General features: G+C 53.0%; 1 protein-coding gene across 2 annotated transcripts; it reads left to right on the top strand.

Annotated features, from left to right (window-relative positions):
- The first annotated feature begins 707 nt into the window (after positions 1–707).
- On the top strand, positions 708–21,646 carry atp10b (ATPase phospholipid transporting 10B). 2 transcript variants are annotated; one of them, XM_079744481.1, is made up of 22 exons: positions 708–1,006; positions 1,187–1,627; positions 7,026–7,230; positions 7,920–8,005; positions 9,426–9,532; positions 10,045–10,176; positions 10,391–10,518; positions 10,846–11,098; positions 11,633–11,844; positions 13,275–13,433; positions 14,509–15,052; positions 15,166–15,266; positions 15,644–15,770; positions 15,867–16,051; positions 17,349–17,616; positions 17,790–17,866; positions 17,988–18,113; positions 18,429–18,623; positions 18,908–18,988; positions 19,126–19,230; positions 19,752–19,939; positions 20,635–21,646. In XM_079744481.1, exons 2-22 carry the CDS (start codon positions 1,218–1,220, stop codon positions 20,888–20,890), a joined length of 3,945 nt encoding a protein of 1,314 aa, XP_079600607.1. In that variant the 5' UTR covers positions 708–1,006; positions 1,187–1,217; the 3' UTR covers positions 20,891–21,646. The 2 variants fall into 2 exon arrangements, with proteins under 2 accessions (XP_079600607.1, XP_079600608.1); XM_079744482.1 differs by having other exon boundaries at positions 708–1,627; positions 10,882–11,098.
- The last annotated feature ends 1,585 nt before the right edge of the window (positions 21,647–23,231 follow it).

Genomic DNA, 23,231 nt, shown 5'->3' with positions numbered 1-23,231 from the left:
CACACAAATACACACGCATGCACGCACACACACACATATACACACAGACAGACAACGCCACAGGCATAGATATGCGTCACACACACACATACCTGCTCATTCATAGACAGCTACAATGTTCCTGTAAAACCCATTTATGGCGTGCAGGTGTAAATCATTACGTTCTTTGGTATTTGGTATTGTTATATTGGTATTTAAGGCGTGATGTCTGGAACTAATGGAACATATACAAATACCGCCTTCAACTCAATAATGGTTCCAAGTTGTAAAGTTGAACTCTTGTCGCTGTCTGTTCCCTCCTTATTGCAACACTTGGAATAGGCTTTGGGTCGTAAATTATATTATCTGACTAGAGATCATTTTTGTTTACGCACAGTATAAGTGGTTATAAAACTGCATATGCTTAAACTAGTAAGGATTTCACATCGCTCATTGTCAGTGATAATCCAAATACATGCACTCCAAACCAAACACGTCGTTCAGGAACACATGAGCAGCCCGATGATCTTATTCTTCAGCCACTTGGCTGCAACTTGGCCACTCGGCAACCAGGAATGCAACCTGCTCAGGTAAAGGGGTCCCGCCCCTAAACCCCTGGGGGGCGGGGCAGTGTGACAGCAGAGGTGCGGCCATGCTGTCGACAGGCACCTCGGGGCACGCCCACCCCCGGCCTCGCTCGCAGCAGTAGGAGCAGAGGGATCTAAGGGAAGGGAGCCGGCATGAGCACCGCAGCAGAGCCGGGGAACTCCATGGGGCCTTAAAGGAACCAGTGACCAGGAGGGTGGATTTAAACAGAGAAGAAGAAGAAGGAGAAGAAGAAGAAGAACAAGAACAGGAACAAGAACCAGACAACTCCATGGGGCCTTAAAGGAACCAGTGACCAGGAGGGTGGATTTAAACAGAGAAGAAGAAGAAGGAGAAGAAGAAGAAGAACAAGAACAGGAACAAGAACAAGAACAAGAACCAGACAACTCCATGGGGCCTTAAAGGATCCGGTGACCAGGAGGTTAGAGTCAAACAGAGGACTTTACACATGCATTTTGTATCTGTACTTTTAGGTTGCCTTTTGAATATCTGTCCGGGGACAACGGTTGTAAACGAGCCTCTCCGGCCGACCGGCTCCCTTTCAGTTTGACTGTTGATTAGTGTACAACTTCCCTGGAATTAACCAATTAACTAAATAAAGGAGGTAAGGAGAAGCAGGACCAGGGAGAACCATGCGGTGGAGGACCCCTGCCGCCCTGCTCAGGGACGCCCTGGAGGGGGCCCGGAAGCGTCAGAAGGATCTCCGCACGCTGGAGCCCAACCTGCCCTACGACCACCTGGGCGCCGCCGACCAGCCCAACCGCCACTACCCCGGCAACGCCGTCAGGACCACCAAGTACACGCTGCTGCTCTTCCTGCCCGTGAACCTGTACGAGCAGTTCCACCGCTGGGCCAACGTCTACTTCGTGGGCCTGGCCATGCTGAACTTCGTGCCGGCGGTCAACGCCTTCCAGCCCGAGGTGGCGCTGATCCCCGTGGGCGTGATGCTGGGCCTCACCGCGCTGAAGGACGGCTGGGAGGACTTCAGGCGGTACGAGTCGGACCGGAGGCTCAACAACAGGCACTGCCTCGTCTACCGCAGGTACGTCTCCCCTTGGACTTGGTAAATGGACTGCATTTATCCAGCGCTGTATCAAACCAGTGGCCACTCAAAGCGCTTCACAACGCCGCCAACATTCACCCGTTCACGCACACATTCACACACCGACGGCGGAGTCAGCCGCGCAGGGGGCCACAGCCAGCTGGTCGGGGGAAGTCAGGATGACGCATGCACACACACACACCCAGGTTCACCTCCCAGTACCCAGGCCCTCCCAGGGCTTAGTGTGAGGTGGGGAGGCGTGTTGGGTGTGCGCTCAGGATCCAGGAGGGGTCTTGCTCAGGGACACCTCGACACTCAGCCGTGAGGAGTCAGTTTTAACTAGCAACCTTGTGGTTACCAGTCCACCGTGGAGTGATGGGACTGGAAGACGGCTGAGCGGATGTGGACCTGCTTAGTGCCGTCGCGCCGATAGGGGTGGAGGGTCGACCGTATGGATGAGGGCGAACGTGTGGCGCCGGCATGTTTGTCTGTGTGTTAGAATGTGTGTAGGAGTGTGAATGTGTGTATCTGTGAAGCCGGGAGAGTGAGTGTGAATGTATGCAATCATGGGAGATGTGTTGGAGATGTGAGGTGGAAGAGAGAAACAGAGAGAGGGAGGAAGCAAGGAAGTGTGTGTGTGTGTGTGTGTGTGTGCGCCTGTGTGTGTGTGTGTGCGCACGTGTGTGTTTTTTTTCAGCTTGGTTCCAGCACCCCATGGGAATTTTTGACCTAGAAATAGAAAATGTGTGGGAGATTATTCTTGTGCAGAAGAGCCTAACATCTTACATCCATCCGCTCGGCCACTTTGGGTGGAATCTATACGTTGCATCAAGGAGATCAACTTACAGTTTTTGCCCATTGCTTGAACACTATACACATGCTTAGACAAAAGTGACACAACTTGAAGTTTTTGTTATCATACCTTAAACAAAAGTGCTGCTTTGCACTTTAGGTGCAATTCTGCAACACACTTGCTCCTTTCTGCGACACACTTGCTCATGCACACTACAAAGTACACTATTTCATACATAAGACACTTAGTCCGAAAATGAAATCTCAGCCTACCATTGGGAAAACACATCTATTTAAAAAGCAAAGCGCATTGGGTAATTGAAAATACTAGATACACACCTGAAAACACTTTCTTACAAAACTGAACACCAATCAGCCAGCTACAAAAAGGTCAAAGGGCAATTGTGCACGTCCCATGGCAGTGCGGGGGAAATATATCATGGCCGCCATGCCTTCAAGGGTAACTGCACCATCATGCAAAAATAGGTCCCTACAATACCCAATATATCAACACATTTCTAGATGCACTTCATGATACAGCTGTACAGGAAAGATCAGAGCAGCCCAGGTTTGTTGTTGTCTGGGATAATGTCGGGCTGTTTTGGTCCGGAACTGGTTCACTAACCATAAACAATTTGAAGTTCTATACTTGCCCCCTTACTCGCCTTTTTTTTCGGCACACAAGGCGAGGATCTATTAACCCGCGCACAATTGCCATGTTTTCTGTGTTTACAGTACAGTATACAAAGTGTATTTTTGTTTTATTTTTGCTTCAACTGAATTGACTGCACTTTAAAGTAGAGTTCTGCAGTATTGAATATTTGGTTGCCGTGAAAACGTGCCTTCTGTGGAACTGAATCACATCAGTGAACATGAAAGACTGCAGTGTTTTTTATAAAATAGGCTAGTGTGTTGCTGCTGATCTGATAGTGTATTCAAATGATGCACGTGTGTATCATTTTTTCATCAGAGGGACATTTTGACAAAGGATTGTTAGTTTTCGATAGCAGAGTTTCAATTTGACATAGATGTGAATGGTATATTTCTCAGGGTTGTGTCTTATTTGCTTGTGTGTTGAGTTTTGACACAATGAGCCAAGTTTTGCAAAACGTGTTCAAGCAACGGGCAAAAACTGTATTAGCTATTTTGAATCGCTCACAAGAAACATCAACTTAAACACGAGGCCGAGGATAGTTACAACGTCGTTCCACAACCATTATGTCACTGTGGGCGAAGGGTGTGGTACACGGAGGTCAGTATGGATTCCTATTGGCCGGGGGGCTCCATGCGAGCCTTATAAGGGCGTCATAAGGATCAGTGTCCTGTCCGTCTGCAGCTGCTGCCCCGTTCATCCCCCCCGCCAACGAAGGAGCCCTCTGTACACGTGTGTGTGTGCGTGTGTGTGCGTGTGTGTGTGTGCGTGTGTGCGTGTGTGTGCATGACTGCATGTTTGTGGACAAGTGTGTGTACATGACTGTTTGTGTGTTTGAGTGTGCCTGTGTGTGTGCGGGTGTGCCTGTGTGTATATGTGTATATGTGATTGTGTGCATGAGTTTATGCCTGTGTGTGTGTATGTGTGCGTGTGTGCGTGTGCATGTCTGTGTGTGTAAGTGTGTGTGTGTGTGTGTGTGTGTGCGTGTGTGTGTGCTTGTGTGTGTGTGTGTACTTTTGCGTGTGTGTGTGCATGTGTGTGTGTGTGTGTGCTTGTGTGTGTGTGTGTGCATGTGTGTGTGTGTGTGTTTGTGTGCATCTGTGTGTGTCTGCTTGTGTGTGCTTGTGTGTGTGTGTGTGTGTGTGTACTTGTGTGTGTGTGTGTGTGTGTGTGTGCGTGCGTGCGTGCGTGCGTGCGTGAGTGTGTGTGTGTGTGTGCGTGCGTGCGTGCGTGAGTGTGTGTGTGTGTGTGTGTGCGTGCGTGCGTGCGTGCGTGCGTGCGTGCGTGCGTGCGTGTGTGTGTGATGGATATTGGTCAGAGGTAGGGGGGGTCAGGTGGGCCAGAGAGCCCAGACTTCAGACGCAGCAGCGAGCACAAACAGGCGCTGTGAGAACACGCTGGTCCCTCTGGGACCCACACACAGCCTCCTCCAGGGGGTCCCGCAGACACCAGACACCCATCGCTGGATAGGGGGGGACCCATTCACTGGGGTTGTACCTCCTTATTCTTTAGTGCCTGCTGGTGACCAGTCCGGTTTTTAAAAGGCCCAGTTTCTACGATCGATGGATTAGCAAGGATGTCTTTGATTCGTTTACATTTACATTTAGGGCATTCAGAAGACACTTTTATCCAAAGTGACTTACAATGAGTACATTTGTCAGAAGAAAGAGTGACAACAATATATTGCACTAGCAATTGTAAGGTTAACCCATTCCCCGTATACAACAAAGATAGCTAGGATAAGACGCTATACAATGCTCAGTACTATTTTTAAGTGCAAGGACGTACAACATAAATAAGTGTGTGTGAGGCGGGTGGGAAGGCTATGCTAGTCTCGATGACTACAAAATGTCTCTCTTATATATATAAATCAAACATAAATAAATATATAACTGTGCATTACTTGACTCGTGCTAGAAGGGGCTTCCACGCGATGCACGGGATGCCTTAGGTCAACTCTCCTGGTCCATTGTTCTGCTAACGTCACACTCAGGGCGAGCCAGATCCCTGACTGACAGTCCGCTCTACACCAGGAATGCCGTCCGATCACACGGTTCACGGCTCGCTCGTTCAGAGACGCACACTTTTATTACTTCCTGGCTCGCAGGACTTAAAAAAGGAATGAGTTTAGTTTAGTTTGGTTTTACTCAAACCTCCGTGGAAGAAGAGAATCACTGAAGAGGATCGAGATAAAGTGGAGGTTATTTCCATTGTGGGCCTCTTTCATCGGTTACGATGGGTTATACAACCGTTAGTTTCGGCCAAATAGTTTGATTGGACAAGAGGCATTCCATGAGTGCTGATATAGAGTATAACGGCGCTGGGACTTTTAACTATACATGTATCACTCCGCTGTCTATGTTCTGTACCGTTAATGTTATTAGCTAACTAGTGCGTTTATGTGTTGGTTTGCAGCAGATGAGTCCCAGTTCAGTTGCGGATCTATTTGTGTTGGCAGAGCCAAATAATTCATTAAATAAACAAACAAATGTTAACTAATAAATGGTGCACGTTGAACTGTTGTATAAAAGCAATTATCTTTGGCAATCGGCCTACGGCCTCGTACCTACGGCCGAATCACAGCCGTGCAGATATTCAGTCCAACAGCACTCCCTCTCGTGTGACAGTGCTTAAATACACACCAATTGTTTGTCGGACACGGGTAGTGACAACACATCGTGGTTATTTCAACACATTGTAAACAGGTTAAGATGTTTAACTCGCTGCACCCCGACTACCAGTCCTGGGGTTCCCACCGGTTAATGGATCGGAGGAGCCTCGTTATCGCAGCCAGACATCGAGCCACCCACGTTTACAAGATCAGCCAATTACTTTTATCATGTAAGAGATCAGTAATGTTCTTTATTCGGGACAATCAGCGTTAAATGAAGGCCTTTAACGAGGGAGGCGGCGGCGGGGAGAGGTTCGCTGTGAGCTGAGCAGGAACACAAGTGGGACCCACCGAACACACTGCAGGAACATTGTGGTTCGCTGGAATTAATGGGCTCTCCCACCCCAGTCCGGCCTCACGACTCCCGCTTCATTAGGGCGCAGGCGGCAGAGGACGTGGTGTTTCTGACTGACACTTTCTTTGGATTGACGTTCACATTCATGTACAAAAGATGTTGCCTGCTAAACTCTGGCCTAACAGAAGGACAGGTTAGACATGCAAATATATAACCTGAGCACGTCGACACATGCACACAACACACACACACACACACACACACACACTAACGCATACACACACACACCCAGGTCCCCACCCAGTACCCAGGCCTTCCCAGGGCTCAGTGTGAGGCGGGGAGGCGTGTTGTGTGTTCAGGCTCCAGGTGCAGCCTGATCAGGTCCTACATGCACAGCAGCATACCTGGCCTACGTCAGCAGCCCGGCTCCGGTGGTGGAGAGAGACGGGACCTGAACCGCCGGTTCCAGAGAGAGAGACAGGGAGGGAGAGAGGGAAGGAGAGAGAGACAGAGAGAGAGAGAGCTTTTCACTCTCTCTCTCTCTGTCTCTTCCTCACATTTGAACTGGCTGGACGGTGTCCATGTTTGAAAAAGCAGTGCTCTGGGCCGCATTCCAACAACAATTGTATTACGTTCTGCTCTCTCTCTCTCCCTCTATCTCTCTCTCTCTCTCTCTCTCTCTGTCTCTCTCTCTCTCTCTCTCTCTCTCTCTCTCTCTCTCTCTCTCTCTCTGTCTCTCTCTCTCTCTCTCTCTCTCTCTCTCTCTGCGGGTTGTGTATTATCATTATCATTGATTCACGAGGGGAATACGATCAGATGATTCATTATCGTCTCAGCTAGTTCGGGAGTCCCAGACCACTCCCTCTTGATCTGAGATCCCTGTCTCCTCCTCCTCCTCCTCCTCCTCCTCCTCCTCCTCCTCCCCCTCCTCCTCCTCCTCCCCCTCCTCCTCCTGCTCCTCCTCCTCCTCCTCCTGCTCCTCCTCCAGGCCGGGGCAGCGCTTCACGGAGAGCCGCTGGAGGGACGTGAGGGTGGGCGACTTCGTGCGCCTGGGCTCCAACGAGGTGGTACCGGCGGACCTGCTGCTGCTGGCCAGCTCGGACCCCCAGGGCGCGTGTCTGCTGGAGACGGCCAACCTGGACGGGGAGACCACGCTGAAGCAGAGGAGGGCCGTGGCCGGCCTGGGCCGTCCTGTGAGAGCGCACAGAGAGACACACACACAGTCACAGATACACACACACAGCCACTGAGATACACACACAGAGACACAGAGTTACACACACAGAGACACAGAGTTACACACACAGAGACACACACGCAGACACACACACAGACACACACACAGTCACAGATACACACACACAGTCCCTGAGATACACACACAGAGACACACCCACACACACACACACACACACACACAGTCACAGAGACACACATAAATACAGACACACACAGTCGCAGATACATACACAGACATACACAAAGATACACACACCTTCACAGATACACACGCACCCACCCAGACACAGTCACAGGTACATCCACACACACACACACACACACACACACACACACACATACACACACACACACACACACGCACACACAGACACACAGGCGCACACAAACACACACGTCTTTGGGAAGAGGATTTCCTTGTATTTATTTTTAGTTCCGTGCTTTCCCATTGGGAAATAACATTTCTCGATGGGGAGCCTTTACAGTAAACATAATAACAACAGTATAATAAACTCGCATCACACAGTGTTATTTCCGGATATGCAGCAAACCATGCGATCATGCAGTCTCAGATGGAAGCGTGCTGCCTGTAAGGGAGGTACTGTACTCACAGGGTCCATCACGGCCCTCTTTACCTCTGCAGGCGTCAGAGTTTGACCCCGAGAACTTCGACTGCCTCGTGGTGTGCGAAAGGCCCAACGACAATCTGAATCACTTCAAGTGTTACGTGTGAGTATCCCGCCAATCGCAGAGAGGCTCTGCAAGGACTTAGCGAAACTAATTTTAAACCACTCACCGCACATTCTGACGCCAACGACCACCTATCATTGTTCGGTGGTAATGGAGCTGAAATCAATGCTTGGACGCCACACCTTCACTCCCATCCTGTAGGATCCTCACTGAACAACAACAGTAAGACTGGGAGGGGGCTCTGTTCACCCTCTTCTTTCTCTCCTTCTCCTTCTTGTTCTTCTCCTACCTCTTCTCCTCCTCCTCCTCCTCCTCTCCTCTCCTCCTCTCCTCCCCTCCTCCTCTCCTCTCCTCTTCTCCTCCCCTCCTCCTCTCCTCCCCTCCTCCTCCTCCTCTCCTCTCCTCCTCTCCTCCTCCTCCTCCCCTCCTCCTCTCCTCCTCTCCTCTCCTCCTCCTCTCCTCCTCCTCCTCTCCTCCTCGTCCTCTCCTCTTCTCCTCCTCCTCCTCCTCTCCTCCTCTCCTCCTCCTCTCCTCCTCCTCCTTTCCTCCTCTCCTCCTCTCCGCTCATCTTCTCCTCCTCCTCCTCTCCTCCTCCTCTCCTCTCCTCCTCCTCTCCTCTCCTCTCCTCCTCCTCCTCCTCTCCTCCTCCTCTCCTCCTCTCCTCCTCTCCTCATCCTCCTCTCATTCCTTTCCTCTCCTCCTCCTCCTCCTCCTCTCCTCTCCTCCTCCTCTCCTCTCCTCTCCTCTCCTCCTCTCACTCCTCCTTCCTCCTCTCCTCCTCGCCTCTCCTCTCCTCTTCTCCTCCTCCTCCTCACCTCTCCTCTCCTCTCCTCCTCCTCTCCTCTCCGCCTCCTCCAACTCCTCCTCCTCCTCCTCTCCTCCTCCTCCTCTCCTCTCCCCCTCTCCTCCTCCTCCTCTCCTCTTCCTCCTCTCCTCTCCTCCTACTCTCCTCTCCTCTCCCCCTCTCCTCCTCCTCCTCTCCTCCTCCTCTCCTCCTCCTCCTCTCCTCCTCCTCTCCTCTCCTCTCCTCCTCTCCTCTCCTCCTCCTCTCCTCCTCTCTCCTCCTCCTCCTCTCCTCCCCTCCTCCTCCTCCTCTCCTCTCCTCCTCTCCTCCACCTCCCCTCCTCCTCTCCTCCTCTTCTCTCCTCCTCCTCTCCTCATCCTGCGCTCCTCCTCTCCTCTCCTCTTCTCCTCCTCCTCCTCTCCTCCTCTCCTCCTCCTCCTCTCCTCCTCCTCTCCTCCCCTCCTCCTCTCCTCCTCTCCTCCTCTCCTCCCCTCCTCCTCCTCCTCCTCCCCTCCTCCTCTCCTCCTCCTCCGCTCCTCCTCCTCCTCCTCCCCTCCTCCTCCTCCTCCTCCTCCTCTCCTCCTCCTCTCCTCCTCCTCTCCTCCTCCTCCTCCTCCCCTCCTCCTCTCCTCCTCCTCCGCTCCTCCTCCTCCTCTCTCCCTCCTCCTCCTACAGGGAGAGGCCTGATAAGGTGAGGGTGGGTGTTGGTATTGAGAGCCTGCTGCTGAGAGGCTGCACGGTCCGGAACACCGAGCAGGTGATGGGCTTCGTGGTGTACGCAGGTGTGTGTCCTCCCCCCCCCCCCTCGGTCCCTCACAGTGTAACCCCTAACGATGTGTTAAAGGTGACATATTATACCACCAGGTGCGAGGGTGATTAGCCATTACAAGCCGTTTCGGAAATCTGCTTCTTCTGACATCACTCGTGGGCGTGTCCACGTTGATGTGTGCTGGATAGATCAGTCCACCAGCCCACCCGGCGGACTGAGGCAAACGTTGCCCATCTACCCGTCATACACCTAGGTGGACACGCCCACTTGTGATTTCAGAAGAGGCAGATTTCCAAGAACTGCTTGATACGGCTAATCCCACTCACACCTGTTGGCATAATATGTCACCTTTAAGAAATAAATGCAGTGAAGATTGTAATGGGATGGACCATGTCCTGAGATCAATAGCAGACCACCCTGAGGTAGTCGTGGGCTGGTGGGGTGTTTTTATTAATGGGGTACGCCAGGCCGTGGATGTGATCCTAACCGGAGCGGCCTTCCTCCCTTCCCGGTCCGATCTGCCAGGCCGTGAGAGCAAGTCCATGCTGAACATCAACCGGCCGCGCTACAAGCGCAGCAAGCTGGAGCGCGCGCTGAACCGAGACGTCCTCTGCTGCGTGGCGCTCCTCTTCTCCATGTGTCTGGTCGGCGCCGTGGGTAGGCGATGGATCATCCGGATTAGCATAAAATCACTACCCTGTCCAAGGGCTGACCGGGGTCTGAGCCGGGGATGGATGGATGGATTCCTCGTGGATGCAATTCAGAGATATCGTCCAGTTGGTCACTTAGTCGCAACCCCCAAAAGGCGAGGGGGGAAAAGAGTCTCTCTCAGACAGGCGGCGTGATTGATTCCCCGTCCTTCTTCATACAGGTCACTTCATGTGGCGCCGCTCACTGCCCGGCGCCCCTCCCTACCTGGTCCCTGACCCCCAGGGATCTCTGGACGCCCCGTCGCTCTCCGCCTTGTACATGTTCTTCACCATGATCATCCTGCTACAGGTAGAGGTGGCTCTCTCCTCAGGCGTGAGTGTGTGTGTGTGTGTGTGCGGCTTTGTGTGTGCGTGCTATCCCAGAGATCTGTGTGAATCTGTATGTGTGGAAGCGTGGCGGGGCATGCCGCACATACAGATCCACCCACACAAGCACGTGCGCGTTCATGTGTTTGAATAGCAAACGCCGCCACCTTTTTCTTCCAGGGGGCGTTTCCTGAGCGAGTCGCCCCCATCGACATCAGAACCCTCCCCTCAGGTTCTGATGGTGCTAGTCGCCCCATCACCAGTGACCCCATCACTCTCTGCCCTGTCCCCCCCCCCCCCCCCCCCCCAGATTCTGATCCCCATCTCGCTCTACATGTCCATCGAGCTGGTGAAGTTGGCCCAGGTGTTCTTCATCACCAACGACGTGGACCTCTACGACGCTGACTGGGACCGCCGCGTGCAGTGCAGGGCGCTGAACATCCCCGAGGACCTGGGCCAGATCCAGTACGTCTTCTCCGACAAGACGGGCACGCTGACGGAGAACAAGATGGTGTTCAGCCGCTGCTCTGTCATGGGCACGGAGTACCCCCACAAGGAGAACGGTGAGCTCCAGGGTGTCGCGCCCGGGGAATGGTACGCCTCGCCCTGCATGCCTCGCCTCAAGGTGGAGCCTACTGGATAAGGGGCCCTACTGGGCCCTGGGGGACGGTTCTGGGCTTGAAACCTACCTGGTAGTCGCCCTTGAGCAAGATGCCTAACTATCTACCTGTTCCTCAGTGGATGTTTCTATACAAATACACCTTTGATTAAAGCTTTGACAGAATAGTGGCTCAGGGTTCCCCTTAAGTACGGCCTAGGATTAGGGGCGTAGGGCCGGTTGGACTGGCAACTGAAAGGTTGCTGGTTCGACACCCAGTGAGATTCGGGGTGTCCCTGAGCACCTCACCCTCGCTGCTCCCGACGAGCTGGCCGGGGCCTCGCGTGGCCGACCCTGCCGTCGGTGTGTGAATGTGTGAATGTGAGGTGATAACTGTGCTTTGAGTGGCCGCTGGATGGAGACGAGCCGCATAAACGCAGGCCACGCGCCAGCGACGAGCCCGTGAACAGGATGGATGTGGGTGGGGTGTGCTCCACAGCTCTCCGCCTGGCAGTGGTCACCGAGCCGGCTCCGGACGAGGGGGTGGTCTTCGACCAGAGGCCCCGCCGCCGAAGGCAGCCCGGGTGGACCCTGGCTGGGGAGGGGGAGGAGGAGAGCGGACCGGGGGCAGGCCAGCTCCCCCAGGCTGCCCCGCCCAGGAGCAAGGCAGCGGGATCCGTCCGGGGGGACGTGGCCTTCGGCAGCCCGCTGGTGAGAGCACCACTCCGGCCCTGGGGGCAAACACTGATGTTCTGGTTTCAGGGCTCCAGGGGTTGGTGGGGGGGGGTATATGTCTGGTCTGTTTGTACCACCTGACATGATAGGGTAAGGGGGCTCGGCAGCAAGGGCACAGGGAATGCCCAGTGGGGACGAGGTGTCAGATGGGAGAGTCGACAGGAAGTGAGTGGTGGTCGGTGGACCGGGAGGCGCTGGGAGGACGAGAACCCTTTCAGAGCTCTCAGTAAGCCCCACGTCACGGCGTCTCAGGGCTCCGTGACGTGACGCACGCGTCGGCAGATAAAACACGCCACATGCATGTTGAAAGAGAGAGGATGTTGGGCTGATGGGCCTCAACCTTGAGAAAAAGATTTCCTAAATATATACGTAATAGGATAGGACTGAAAAAATAAAAAAAAACAACAACTATTTTCCTCGCAATAGGGCAACAACAAATATGATATAAACAATACCACTCAACACGATTAAATATGACTAAACATGATGATGATGTTTTCCCCTGAAACGGCTGACGGCCCGACTCCCCCTGGTCCGAGGAGGACTGAGAACAGACGCAGGTTCTATTCCCGTCCCAGATGGCCGCCAGGTGTCATGACGGGCCGGCCCACCGCGCCCCCTGGGACCATATGGTCGCGCCGTGCAACATTAGCCACGGACTACTGACATGGCTGAACTGTAAACGTGTGCTATGGATTAGTCATCACGGTTTCCGTATACAGTACAGGGGCGACCAGCTCTATTTCAGCCCGGGGGGGGGGGGGGGAGAGCTCAGCGACCGGTGGCCGTCACAGAGGAGCTGCTGAGACAGCAGATCAGTGTCCGTGACTCCCGGCCCTCTGGTTCTCCTCTCTCTGATCTGGGGCCCGGCGCTGGGATCGCCGGGAACCTGCCTGGTTCCTAGTCTTTTTTTCTACCATAGTCATTGTGTTTTACATACATATTACATATTATATTTAACATACATATTACATATTACATATTAAATATTACATGCATATTACATTTTACATATAACATGGTATAGTAGCATGCGTTAAATGCATAATCATTGCTTCCTTTCCATCCTTCCTGCCTTCTTTCCTTCCTTTCTTCCTTCTTTCCTTGCTCCCTCCCTTCCTCCATTCCTCCCTCCCGTCCTTACTCCCTTGCCTTTTTTCCTTTCCTTCCTTCCTCCCTTCCTTCCTGCCTTGCTTCCTCTCTTCCTTTCTTTCATTCCTTCCTTCCTCCCGTCCTTGTCTTGCGTCCTTCCTTCCTCCCTCCCTCCTTCTGCTCCTATATTCTCTGTCTCTGTATTATGTGCAGAATGAAAACATTAAACACCCAGTGACGCTATGCGGGCGGGCGCCGCATACGCATGAGTGAAGCTATTAATTAACCAAGTGATTGATCCCCTAAATCAACAGGAAAAGGAAGTGGTACCAGACAAGGCGCTGCTTCAGCAGATCGTGAAGATAGACTTCAGCGGCGGAGGACGGGAGGTAGATCCCTACCTGGACTTTTTTCTGGCTCTCGCCATCTGCAACACGGTGGTGGTTTCCACGGCAACAGCACAGAGAGAGAGGGTGAGCGCTTCTGTTCGGAAACACAAAACACAGGCTGTAGTGTGTGTGTGTGTGTGTGTGTGTGTGTGTGTGTGTGTGTGTGTGTGTGTGTGTGTGTTGGTCTGTGTCTGTGTGTGTGTGTGTGTGTGTGTGTATGTGTTTGTGTGTATGCATGAGAGAGAGAGAGAGAGAGAGAGAGAAGAGAGAGAGAAGAGAGAGAGAAGAGAGAGAGAGAGAGAGAGAGAGAGAGAGAGAGAGACACTCGAACAGCACCCGTCCTCCTGAATCCTGTCCTGAATATTCATAGCCCAGGCCATGTTTGTGTATCTGTGTTGACTTGTTTATTCGCCTTTTTCCCCCTTCTTCCCCTCTGTCATCCTTCCTGTCAGTTCGTCATCCCCGATCCTATAACTGTAAACATCAGACCCAGGCATCAGACTTTGTTCAGCTTCTGTATTGATTGCCTCGTTCACCAAACGAAGGAGTCTCTGGCTTCTGTTTGCCGATCTATCGTCACCAACGTTGATCAAATATGTGTCTGGTGACGCGCACCTGCCCGCAGTACCTCCAGCCGTCACCGAGCGCCGTGCGTTCTCCTCGAGGGGAACACACACGGGCCCGTTATAGAACCCACGGCCCAACCGTAGTCCCTCCACCAGTGGTCAGCGCTAATGCCTGTAATTGCTCTGTGCAGCCCCGGTTGAGACGGCGTTGTGTCGTTGCTAAATGAACCACAGAGAAACGGCGGAGTCGCAGGGGGAACCGGGGGGGCGCCCTTTTCTAATGTGATTACTCGTTGTTCTCAGCTGTGCCGTTCTGGAACAGCGTACTCCAGCTTGAGTTTCTAATTTTAGGTTAAAACACACGCGGTGAATTAAAGCGTCTCCTTGTGGATGGACGGGGGGCCTGCCCGGGGGAAGGCAGACTTCGCCTATAGGCCCATACCGCTTCTCTTTTAGGCAATTATGTCTTATCTCCGCACTGCAATTCCAAATTGACCTCACAGGCTCCGATTCGAGGTATTAAAGAGCGAGTGTGAGAGTACAACTTGGGTATTAACGTATAAACATTGGTGTCGTCTTTCCAACTCTCAAAGTTGAGCCAACTCTCCAGCGCCTCCGTCTCCACGACCACCGGCCTGCCGTACGCCCTGTCCAGCCTGGCCCAGACGCTGGGCTCTCTGCGCCGGAGCCTGGCCTCCTGGAAGCCCCTGACCCGGAGGGACAGCCCGGACTCCCAGGTCCTGGCCCCGGAGGAGGAAGAGGAGGAGGAGGAGGTCGAGGAGGAGGAGCGCGGCCGGGCGTCGGGCCGTGCCGGGAACACGGGCGCGCTGAGGAGCTGCCGGCTGCCGGTGGACTCGGACGAGGTCCTGTTTGAGGCGGAGAGTCCGGACGAGGCGGCGCTGGCGTACGCGGCCAAGGCGTACGGGTTCACCCTGCTGGCCCGCGGCCCCGCCGGCGTCGCCGTGAGGCTCCCCCACGGGGAGAGGCTGGAGCTGGAGGTGCTGGACACCTTGTCGTTCGACGCCCACCGGAAGCGCATGTCGGTGCTGGTGCGCCATCCCGTCACCGGGGAGATGGTGCTCTACACCAAGGGGGCGGACTACACCGTCATGGAGCTGCTGGGCTCGCCCTGCACAGGTACTGCTGGCCAGGGTGATGGGCTCTCGAGGGCTTGGGAGACGGCGTTTTGTGGCTCAGCGCTCCATCTTATCACGGACGCATTTGAACGTATGATGTGGTACGTCTTCCAGAGCAGCTTAACGGCGACCGGAGGAGCGTCGCAGCAAACAGCCAGAAACACCTCGACCAGTACGCCAAGGAGGGGCTTCGGACCCTCTGCTTCACCAGAAAGGTGAGTCAACTACCGCCATGTTTCTACTGCTACGCCTCTTTCTCTACCTCACGGTTACCCGGCCAGCACCCCATCACCCATTAAAAAATGTTGCCTGTATGCGTTTAAATTATGGCCCCCATTGCACGGATCATCCTCAGAAGGAGGGATCCCTCACTCTGCGTTCCTTCTCAAGATTTTTTCCTCACTAATTAAGTTATTTCTTGACCTCTGGGGGGCTAGGGTCAGGGGGGTGACATAAATGCATGGACTATGAAGCCCTTTAAGTCTGTGCCTGTTATTAAGGGCTATACAAATACAAATGAATTGAATTGAATTGAATGTACCACAATATGGTTTGGACTGCTTGGTTTGACCGTGCCTCCTCTGCCGTCCAGACGGTGAGCGAGAGAGAGTACAGCGAGTGGTCAACACTCAGGCAGACCGCCCTGGCTGCCATGGACAACCGTGGGGGGTTGGTCAGGGCCAGCGCCGTCCACCTGGAGAGAGATCTCACCCTCCTGGGTAACTCCCCTCCCCGCAGCAAAGAGCGACACGCTCCAGCTTTGTATTCCGGGCGTTCTGAACGGCCACGGTCCTTGTGTGTGTTCGGGGTTCCAGGGGCCACGGGCATCGTGGACCGCCTGCAGGACAGCGTGCCTGACACCATCGAGGCTCTGAGGGAGGCGGGCATCCGGGTGTGGGTCCTGACCGGGGACAAGCCGGAGACAGCTGTCAACATCGCCTACGCCTGCAGGCTGCTGGATGAGGGAGACATGGTCATTAACATGAGCTGCAAGGACAAGGTGAGGGAACACACTCCTGTGTGTCCTATTGGCTGTGCGCCCCGGCCTGGGTCGGTTTCGTCCTGCGTGGCGGCTCACCGTGAATTCCAAAATAAACGGTGACCGTTGTTTTCGCTGTTCAGTTGCGTTGGGATTTTAAGTGCACGCAAAAATAAATGACTGTGTTTATTTAATCGTGCCTTTAACACACAGGTAGATGGTCGTCAAAAGTGAACGCATATCTATTCGTATCCATCCATCCCAATTAGCCATGTCTCCTTGGGCTCATGTCATCTCCAGGTTCTGGACACATTCGACCGTTCAACCGTCTCCCTTTTGACTTAAGTGGCCCAGGCTTCAGATCCCATCCCAGCCCCCAAAGGTCAACCCTTTAAGGCCCTGTCTGCTGGGGGAAGGACGTGTGACACCGGGGTTCGAGTTCTCTGGGGTCATTAAAGATCTGGTGGCACGTAGCGCAGGAAAAGGCCTTCTGAAAACAGCCTGCTCCATCCAATCAGCCCTCCCGGTCTCCAATCGGCCAAGAATGACCACTCAGCGCTTTGGCTCCTTTTACGGAGGCACTGGGCGCTGGGGAACCCTGGGGCGGCCTCAATCCACTCAAGTGGGACCAGACATCCGTGATGGATGGAGTGAGTTACTCCCGGAATAATATCGAGTGCTTTCAAATCAAATGAAAGGTCCAATATACGCAACCCAGGCTGTGCTGAGGTATCGCGTTCAGACTCCTCAGAGGGCCCACTCCCTCTCTGAAAGGAAGGAGGGGGTTCGTTTTTAATCAATTTTTTCATCCGAACACCGCCCGGCTGACGACCCATGGGGGGCTTCCAGTCCAGGTGCGCTGGCCTAAATAACACGCCAACCGGGTTCCCCGTTGTAACAGTAGAAATGCTAGCGTAAATATGTGTTGTGATGTCTGGTCCTCGAGGTTATAAGAGGAGAAGTCATTCTAAAGCCTGAATTCATTCCTGTTCATTCACCAGACACTCGTGTTCGGTGAGAGGATAGGATGGCTTCATATTCTGACTCAATGGCAATACATCAAACCTGCTAATGGTTTAATTGTCATAGCTTATAGAATGATCTATTCTCCACAGTTTAAGTTTTAGCCCCCCTCTACATGTGTTAGCTTTGAGCTCAGTTCAACCAATCAAATGGCGGTCTCTCCGACGGCCCCCTGCACAGACGCCCGTGAGGAGGTGGTCCCCTAGTGGGGAAGCCTGGTACCACGGGAACGCCCCTCCACCGTCGAGAGCGACGGAGTTCCCCCCGTTAACAACCCCTCGTCTCCCCTTCCCAGCGCCAGTGCGCGTCCATGTTGGACTGCACCCTGGAGGCGGTGCGGGGCTACCCGCTGGGCCCAGACGGCGCCGTCACCGACCCCACCGTCGCCATGGTGATGGACGGCCGCACCCTGGCCATGGCCCTGGAGCCGGACCTGCAGGAGCGCTTCGTGGAGCTGGCCCGCCGCTGCCGCTCCGCGCTCTGCTGCCGGGTCACGCCCGTGCAGAAGAGCGCCGTCGTCAAGGTCGTCCGGGACAAGCTCAAGGTCATGACCCTCGCCGTAGGTGAGAACGCCCCGCCGGCGGCAGTGGCTTATTTGTGAAACACGGAAACGCGTGTGTTTCTGTGTGTCTTTGTGTGTGTGTGTGCATCGATGCGTGCTGGCGGATAGGCGCATGCGTGTGTGGGCCATGTGTCGTTTTATACCGTGCTCCGTGTTCACACTCGCCCCCTTCAGGGGACGGGGCGAATGACGTCAACATGATCCAAGCGGCCGATGTGGGAATCGGCATCTCAGGCCAGGAGGGCATGCAGGTGGGTGTCTCCGTTTCTCCACGTCTTTAAGATGTTGTCAGGGAACCTCTGGCCGTGCGAATACTGACCCGGTGGAACATGAGGCAGGGGGGAAAGGTGACTGCGTGGTTGGCTCCCTCAGGCGGTGATGGCCAGCGACTTCGCCATATGCCGGTTCAAACACCTCCGGAAGCTGCTGCTGGTTCACGGCCATTGGTGCCACAGCCGGCTGGCCCACATGATCGTCTACTTCTTCTACAAGAACGTGGTGAGTGTTCAGCGTTCGCACCAACGTGTGTGACTCTTGATCTGGGGTTGTATTTATTGTGCTGCATAATTATTTTTATAATTTTTGCTGTGGGATTTTATTGATACTTTTTTCACCACTTTTATATTTGTATTATTTGGTTGTTGTATTTACGTACGCACCCTAGTTAGTTAGCGTTATATGAATTCTCGATAACATATTATCATTAATCTGCGATTGATGGATTTTGATCCCCATATTGTATGAGATACTTTCCTTTCACGTTAACATGTCGTTGTGTGGACTGTCTAACCCGGTTCCCCTCGCCGGTCTCAGGCCTACGTGAACCTCCTGTTCTGGTACCAGTTCTACTGCGGCTTCACCGGCACCACCGTGATAGACATCTGGCTGGTGATCTTCTTCAACCTTTTCTACACCTCAGTTCCCCCCATAATGTTTGGCATAATGGACCGGGACGTCTCCGCGGAGACGCTAATGGGCCTACCGGAGCTGTACCAGCTGGGGCAGGGGGTCAGTGCCTGCCATGTTGTGTTCACATGTCATGTTTAAGAATATAGGGATTGTTTAAATTGTGAGACATACCAATTATGCCTTTTTACATGCGGCAATGATTTTGTTTTTATTGTGTGTCTGTGTGTGTGTGTGTGTGTATGTCTGTGTGTGTGTGTCTGGACACACGCGTGTGTGGGTGTGTGCATGTGGGTGTGTGCATGTGTGTGTGTGTGTGTGTGTGTGTGTGTGTGTGTGTGTGTGTGTGTGTTTGTGTGTGTGTGTGTGTGTGTGTGTGTGTGTAGGAATACAAGTCCTCCATCTTCTGGGTAGCAATTCTGGACGCCTTTTATCAAAGTCTAGTGTGCTTCTTCATCCCATACTTGGTAAGAACATTTGTTTTATCAATTGGTTTTGATATTAAACAATCCCAATGAAACGAGCGTATCAACCAACTAGCGTCCTGAATTGGGTGCCGGTTGTTTCAGTTAACGCTTGTTTGTAACGTCATCTGTTCTCTCAGACGTACCGGGGATCAGACGTTGACGTGTTCACCTTCGGAACCCCGTTAAACACGGTGTCTCTGTTCACCGTCCTACTGCATCTGTCCATCGAGATCAAAGCCTGGGTGAGAGGCGCCATTTTAAATCATTCATCAAACGTTGCCTGACATCATTTAAAACATTCAGATGGTACTCCTATCGAAAGAATAATGCAAAAGGATCAATATTATTGTAACTAAACACATTTTTTAAAGTTAAAGTTATATTTTAATGTTCATCTTGTATTTAGCGTCAAAAATGCCAGAGTCAAATAGATGACTTGGCCAGATAGTGATTATGGACGAGAAAGCCCTCCGATTGGCTTAGCATATAGCCAATAAGGCGTGGTGAATCAGCAGCGTTCGGAGAGTAGAGTTACGTTAGATATCGCAACTTGACCAAAATATGACTCAGGCGACTATGCTGTGAGGGTATGCTGTATCATAGCTGCTGCTCTTCTCCAGTAAGACGGAATGATCCCGAACCGGGCTGAGAGCCTGAGGAGTGTTCTCCAGATGGGCGAGGCCTCCTACCTCAGGTCTACCCCGGTCCTCGTCCAGGTGTGTGTGTTAACCCTCATGCGTTTGTGTGTGTGTGTGTCCCTCAGACGGCGGTCCACTGGGGGGTCATGCTGGGCAGCGTGGGGGTCTTCTTCGTCTCCATCCTGGCCTACAACGCGCTCTGCGTGACCTGTAACCCCCCCGCCAACCCCTACTGGACCCTGCAGACCCAGATGGGGGACCCCGTGTTCTACCTGGTGTGCCTACTCACCACCGTGGTGGCGCTGTTGCCCAGGTAACCATTCCTAAACACGGGGGCCCCTCCGCATGTCGCTCTGTCAACCAATCACAACAACAGCACCCCTACGGATGTGTACCCCCTGGGGTTAGACTCAATGTGCTGGAGAAGACATCAGGAACGTGTGTGTGTGTGTGTGTGTGTGTGTGTGTGTGTGTGTGTGTGTGTCTGTGCTATTAGGGGGGGCTGGGCTGCCTCCTATAGCTACTATGAAAGATTATTAATATAATTCATTATTAATTGCTAAAGATTTGGAATTTGCGAGGCAGCGTTGAGATGATTCCTCCTAAAAAGAGAGTGAGAGAGAGAGAGAGAGAGAAGAGAGAGAGAGAAGAGAGAGAGAGAGAGAGAGAGAGAGAGAGAAGAGATAGAGAGAGAGAGAGAGAGAAGAGAGAGAGAGAGAGAGAGAGAGAGAGAGAGAAGAGAGAGAGAGAGAGAGAGAAGAGAGAGAGAGAGGGAGAGAGAGAGAGAGAGAGAGAGAGAAGAGAGAGAGAGAGGGAGAGAGAAGAGAGAGAGAGAGAGAGGGAGAGAGAAGAGAGGGAGAGAGGGAGAGAGAGAGAGGGAGAGAGAGAGAGGGAGAGAGAGCTCTGAGCAGAACACAGAACACTCTGATTACATCAAAGTGGCGCATATTTTTCACTGGCCTACTTTCCCCCGTGCCGTCCTCCTCCGCCGCGCTCCCTCTCCCCCAGGTACACGCTCCATGTGCTGCGCAACACGCTCCGCCCCTCCCCGCTGCTGCTGGCCAGGAACCTGGAGCGCCTGGACCCGGCGGCGCGGCGGCGGCGCTGGACCCAGGCGTGGAGGGGCACGCGGGGGGCCAGCGGCCGAGGGGACGCCCCGGGAGGAGGGGAGGGCTCCAGGAGAGGAGGGCCCGTCCCCGACCTGGACCCCTCCCCTTCCCCGCCGGCCCCCCGGGACACCACCACCACCACCGCCGCCGCTTGAACCCCCAGAGATGACCCCCCATGGAGGAAGGCGGCGGAGGACCGAAGGGGACCAGACGCGAGTGCGCTAAACGAGGAGAAGGAGAGAAGAAGAGAAGCGCTGCACTTAAGGGCCAATTATTTATTGAGGAGAGTGTGGGGACGTATCTGGATGTGTCCCAGTTTACAATATTATTACATATGTTTTTTTATGTTTTGTTATTGGGGAAGGGGGGGTCTGTTGCATAACAATACATCCGGGGAACGAGGTTATTTAAAACAGGAAAATGTTCATTTTCTGACAAATAATCGTTGAGGTGATGAGTTAATTTCGTGATGAATCGCTGGAGTGGAAAGCAGCCCTCCCCTCTTCGCATCTAACAAGCCTCCATAGCAAAAGCATAAGCCTGTTACTGTCTGATGGCTTTTGAGTACACAGTGGTAACCCCTTCAGTCACACTACCCGCCCCTCCAAAAATATGACATCTTTCTAGCACAAAGCGGCCTTTAAAAGTCTGTTCCTCCACCTAAATACCTGAATGTAGGTTGAAGTGGTTGCTTTGCCTACTTGGTGTTTTATTCCTGAAGCTTATCGTACACAAAGCCTGATGACGACGCAGCATGCAGATGACATGCTATGGTATGCCTTTTGTTCGTGTGTAGCACTTTGTACGTCTATATTTAGGTCGGGGATGTGTTAAACGCTGAGAGAAAAAACAGCGCAAGAATATATTCTTTTTGAAAGGCTGGGCCTATGTGTTGCCATGTGCAGCGAATAAACCTCTTAGAAAGAAACAGAGTGAAATTATTTTTTTTCCCGTTCTTATAAAATTTTGAGAAGCCGGCTTTATGGTCCATAGATGCTGTCTAAACCAGTCAAACCCAAATAGTAGAAAGGGCCTGGGAGTTGTGGTTGGCTCCATCACGTAGCACCACCGTTTATGTAACGCGCAATCAGCTTCATTTCAGACCAACTGCGCCCTCTAGCGGTCAGACCGAGAGTCGCATGCAGGTCAAACCGGACAATGTCATTGAAAAGTCTTTGAAGGGGGTTCTCTTTAGCAAATATGTGCGGGAAATGTTTATCCATCAAGCAAATGCAATATTGGCAAACGCCGTTGGCAAACGTTTTACTGTAGAGCCAACATTGAAAGGCTGAAGTGTATTCAATGCAATTTGGACACAGACAGGGAGGCTGGTCCTATATTTAAACATTGACTTAACAAAGGAGACTAAACGGCATTCCTGGCCGGATGTGCAGAGACCGGCATCAGCAGAGGTCGGAGCAAAGTGAATAATGAAGACGCCTCCCCGTGAATCCAAACAACATCGTCGTCGGTGCTCCCGGTACACAGCCTCACACGGTGCACCGGTGGGTGAGGGATGCCTCTCCCAGGGGCCCGGGGGCCGCTCCCGCACAGGCAGAGGAACACGGCAGCGCCGACCTGAGGGGAATGTCTGATCGGGGAGCCCTCATCCGAGGACCGATGCGTCGAGACGGATGATGGGGGAAACATGTGCTGTGTGCGTGCGTGCTTTTGTGTGTGTGTGTGTGTGTGTGTGTGTGTGCGTGCGTGTGTGTGTGTGTGTGTGTGTGTGTGTGTGCGTGCGTGCATGCACGTACGTACGTGTGTGTGCGTGCGTGGGCGTACGTGTGTGTGCTTGCGTGCGTGCGTTTGTGTACGTGTGCATGCGTGCGTGTGCACGTGTATGTTTGTGTGCATGCGTGTCGGCTGGAGGCTATTTCACAGCCAAGCTTGACCTGCACCGGTGTTCCCAGACCGCTGGACGCCTGCTAGAACACGCAGATAAGCAGTGGGTCTGCGACAGGTGTGACCGGTGTGATCAGGTTACTGCACTGTGTTCAACACGGGGATGTATGATCAGAACAACCACCTGGGAGGAACGCCTAGTAGGCCTACGGAATGTGATGGAAATAGCCACAGATGCATCTCAATAACCTGAAGGAAGATATAGGCCTGCGAGACAATGGAAGGGGTATTTGACAGACAGGCAGACCGATAAGCAGACAAGAGTCTTTATGATAACTTTATTTAGTTACTGAGAGTGTTTCCGTTTTTTTATGTCAAGGATGTCATGGCCTTTGGATCAGGTGTCCACTAAAGACAGGCAAGTATGGGAGATTTATGTTGGGTTTTAGTTGATCAGGAATCTCTATTTGTATTAATGCCTTGAATTAGTGTATGTCAATAAAATCATTTGCTAAACATAATAAAATAGCTATAGACCGACGTACAACAAATCATAGCACGTTCTGAGGCGTTGTCCTTAACGACGGAGCGCCTGTAACAAGACCCTCCAGAAGAGCGTTATTGGCGAGAGAGAGATGGGGCGGGACTTTC

This window comes from Pollachius pollachius, assembly GCF_949987615.1.
Source record: "Pollachius pollachius genome assembly, chromosome: 10".
Lineage (NCBI taxonomy): Eukaryota > Metazoa > Chordata > Actinopteri > Gadiformes > Gadidae > Pollachius > Pollachius pollachius.
The sequence above is the reverse complement of the archived record's forward strand: the minus strand, read 5'-3'. Positions and strand labels throughout refer to the sequence as shown.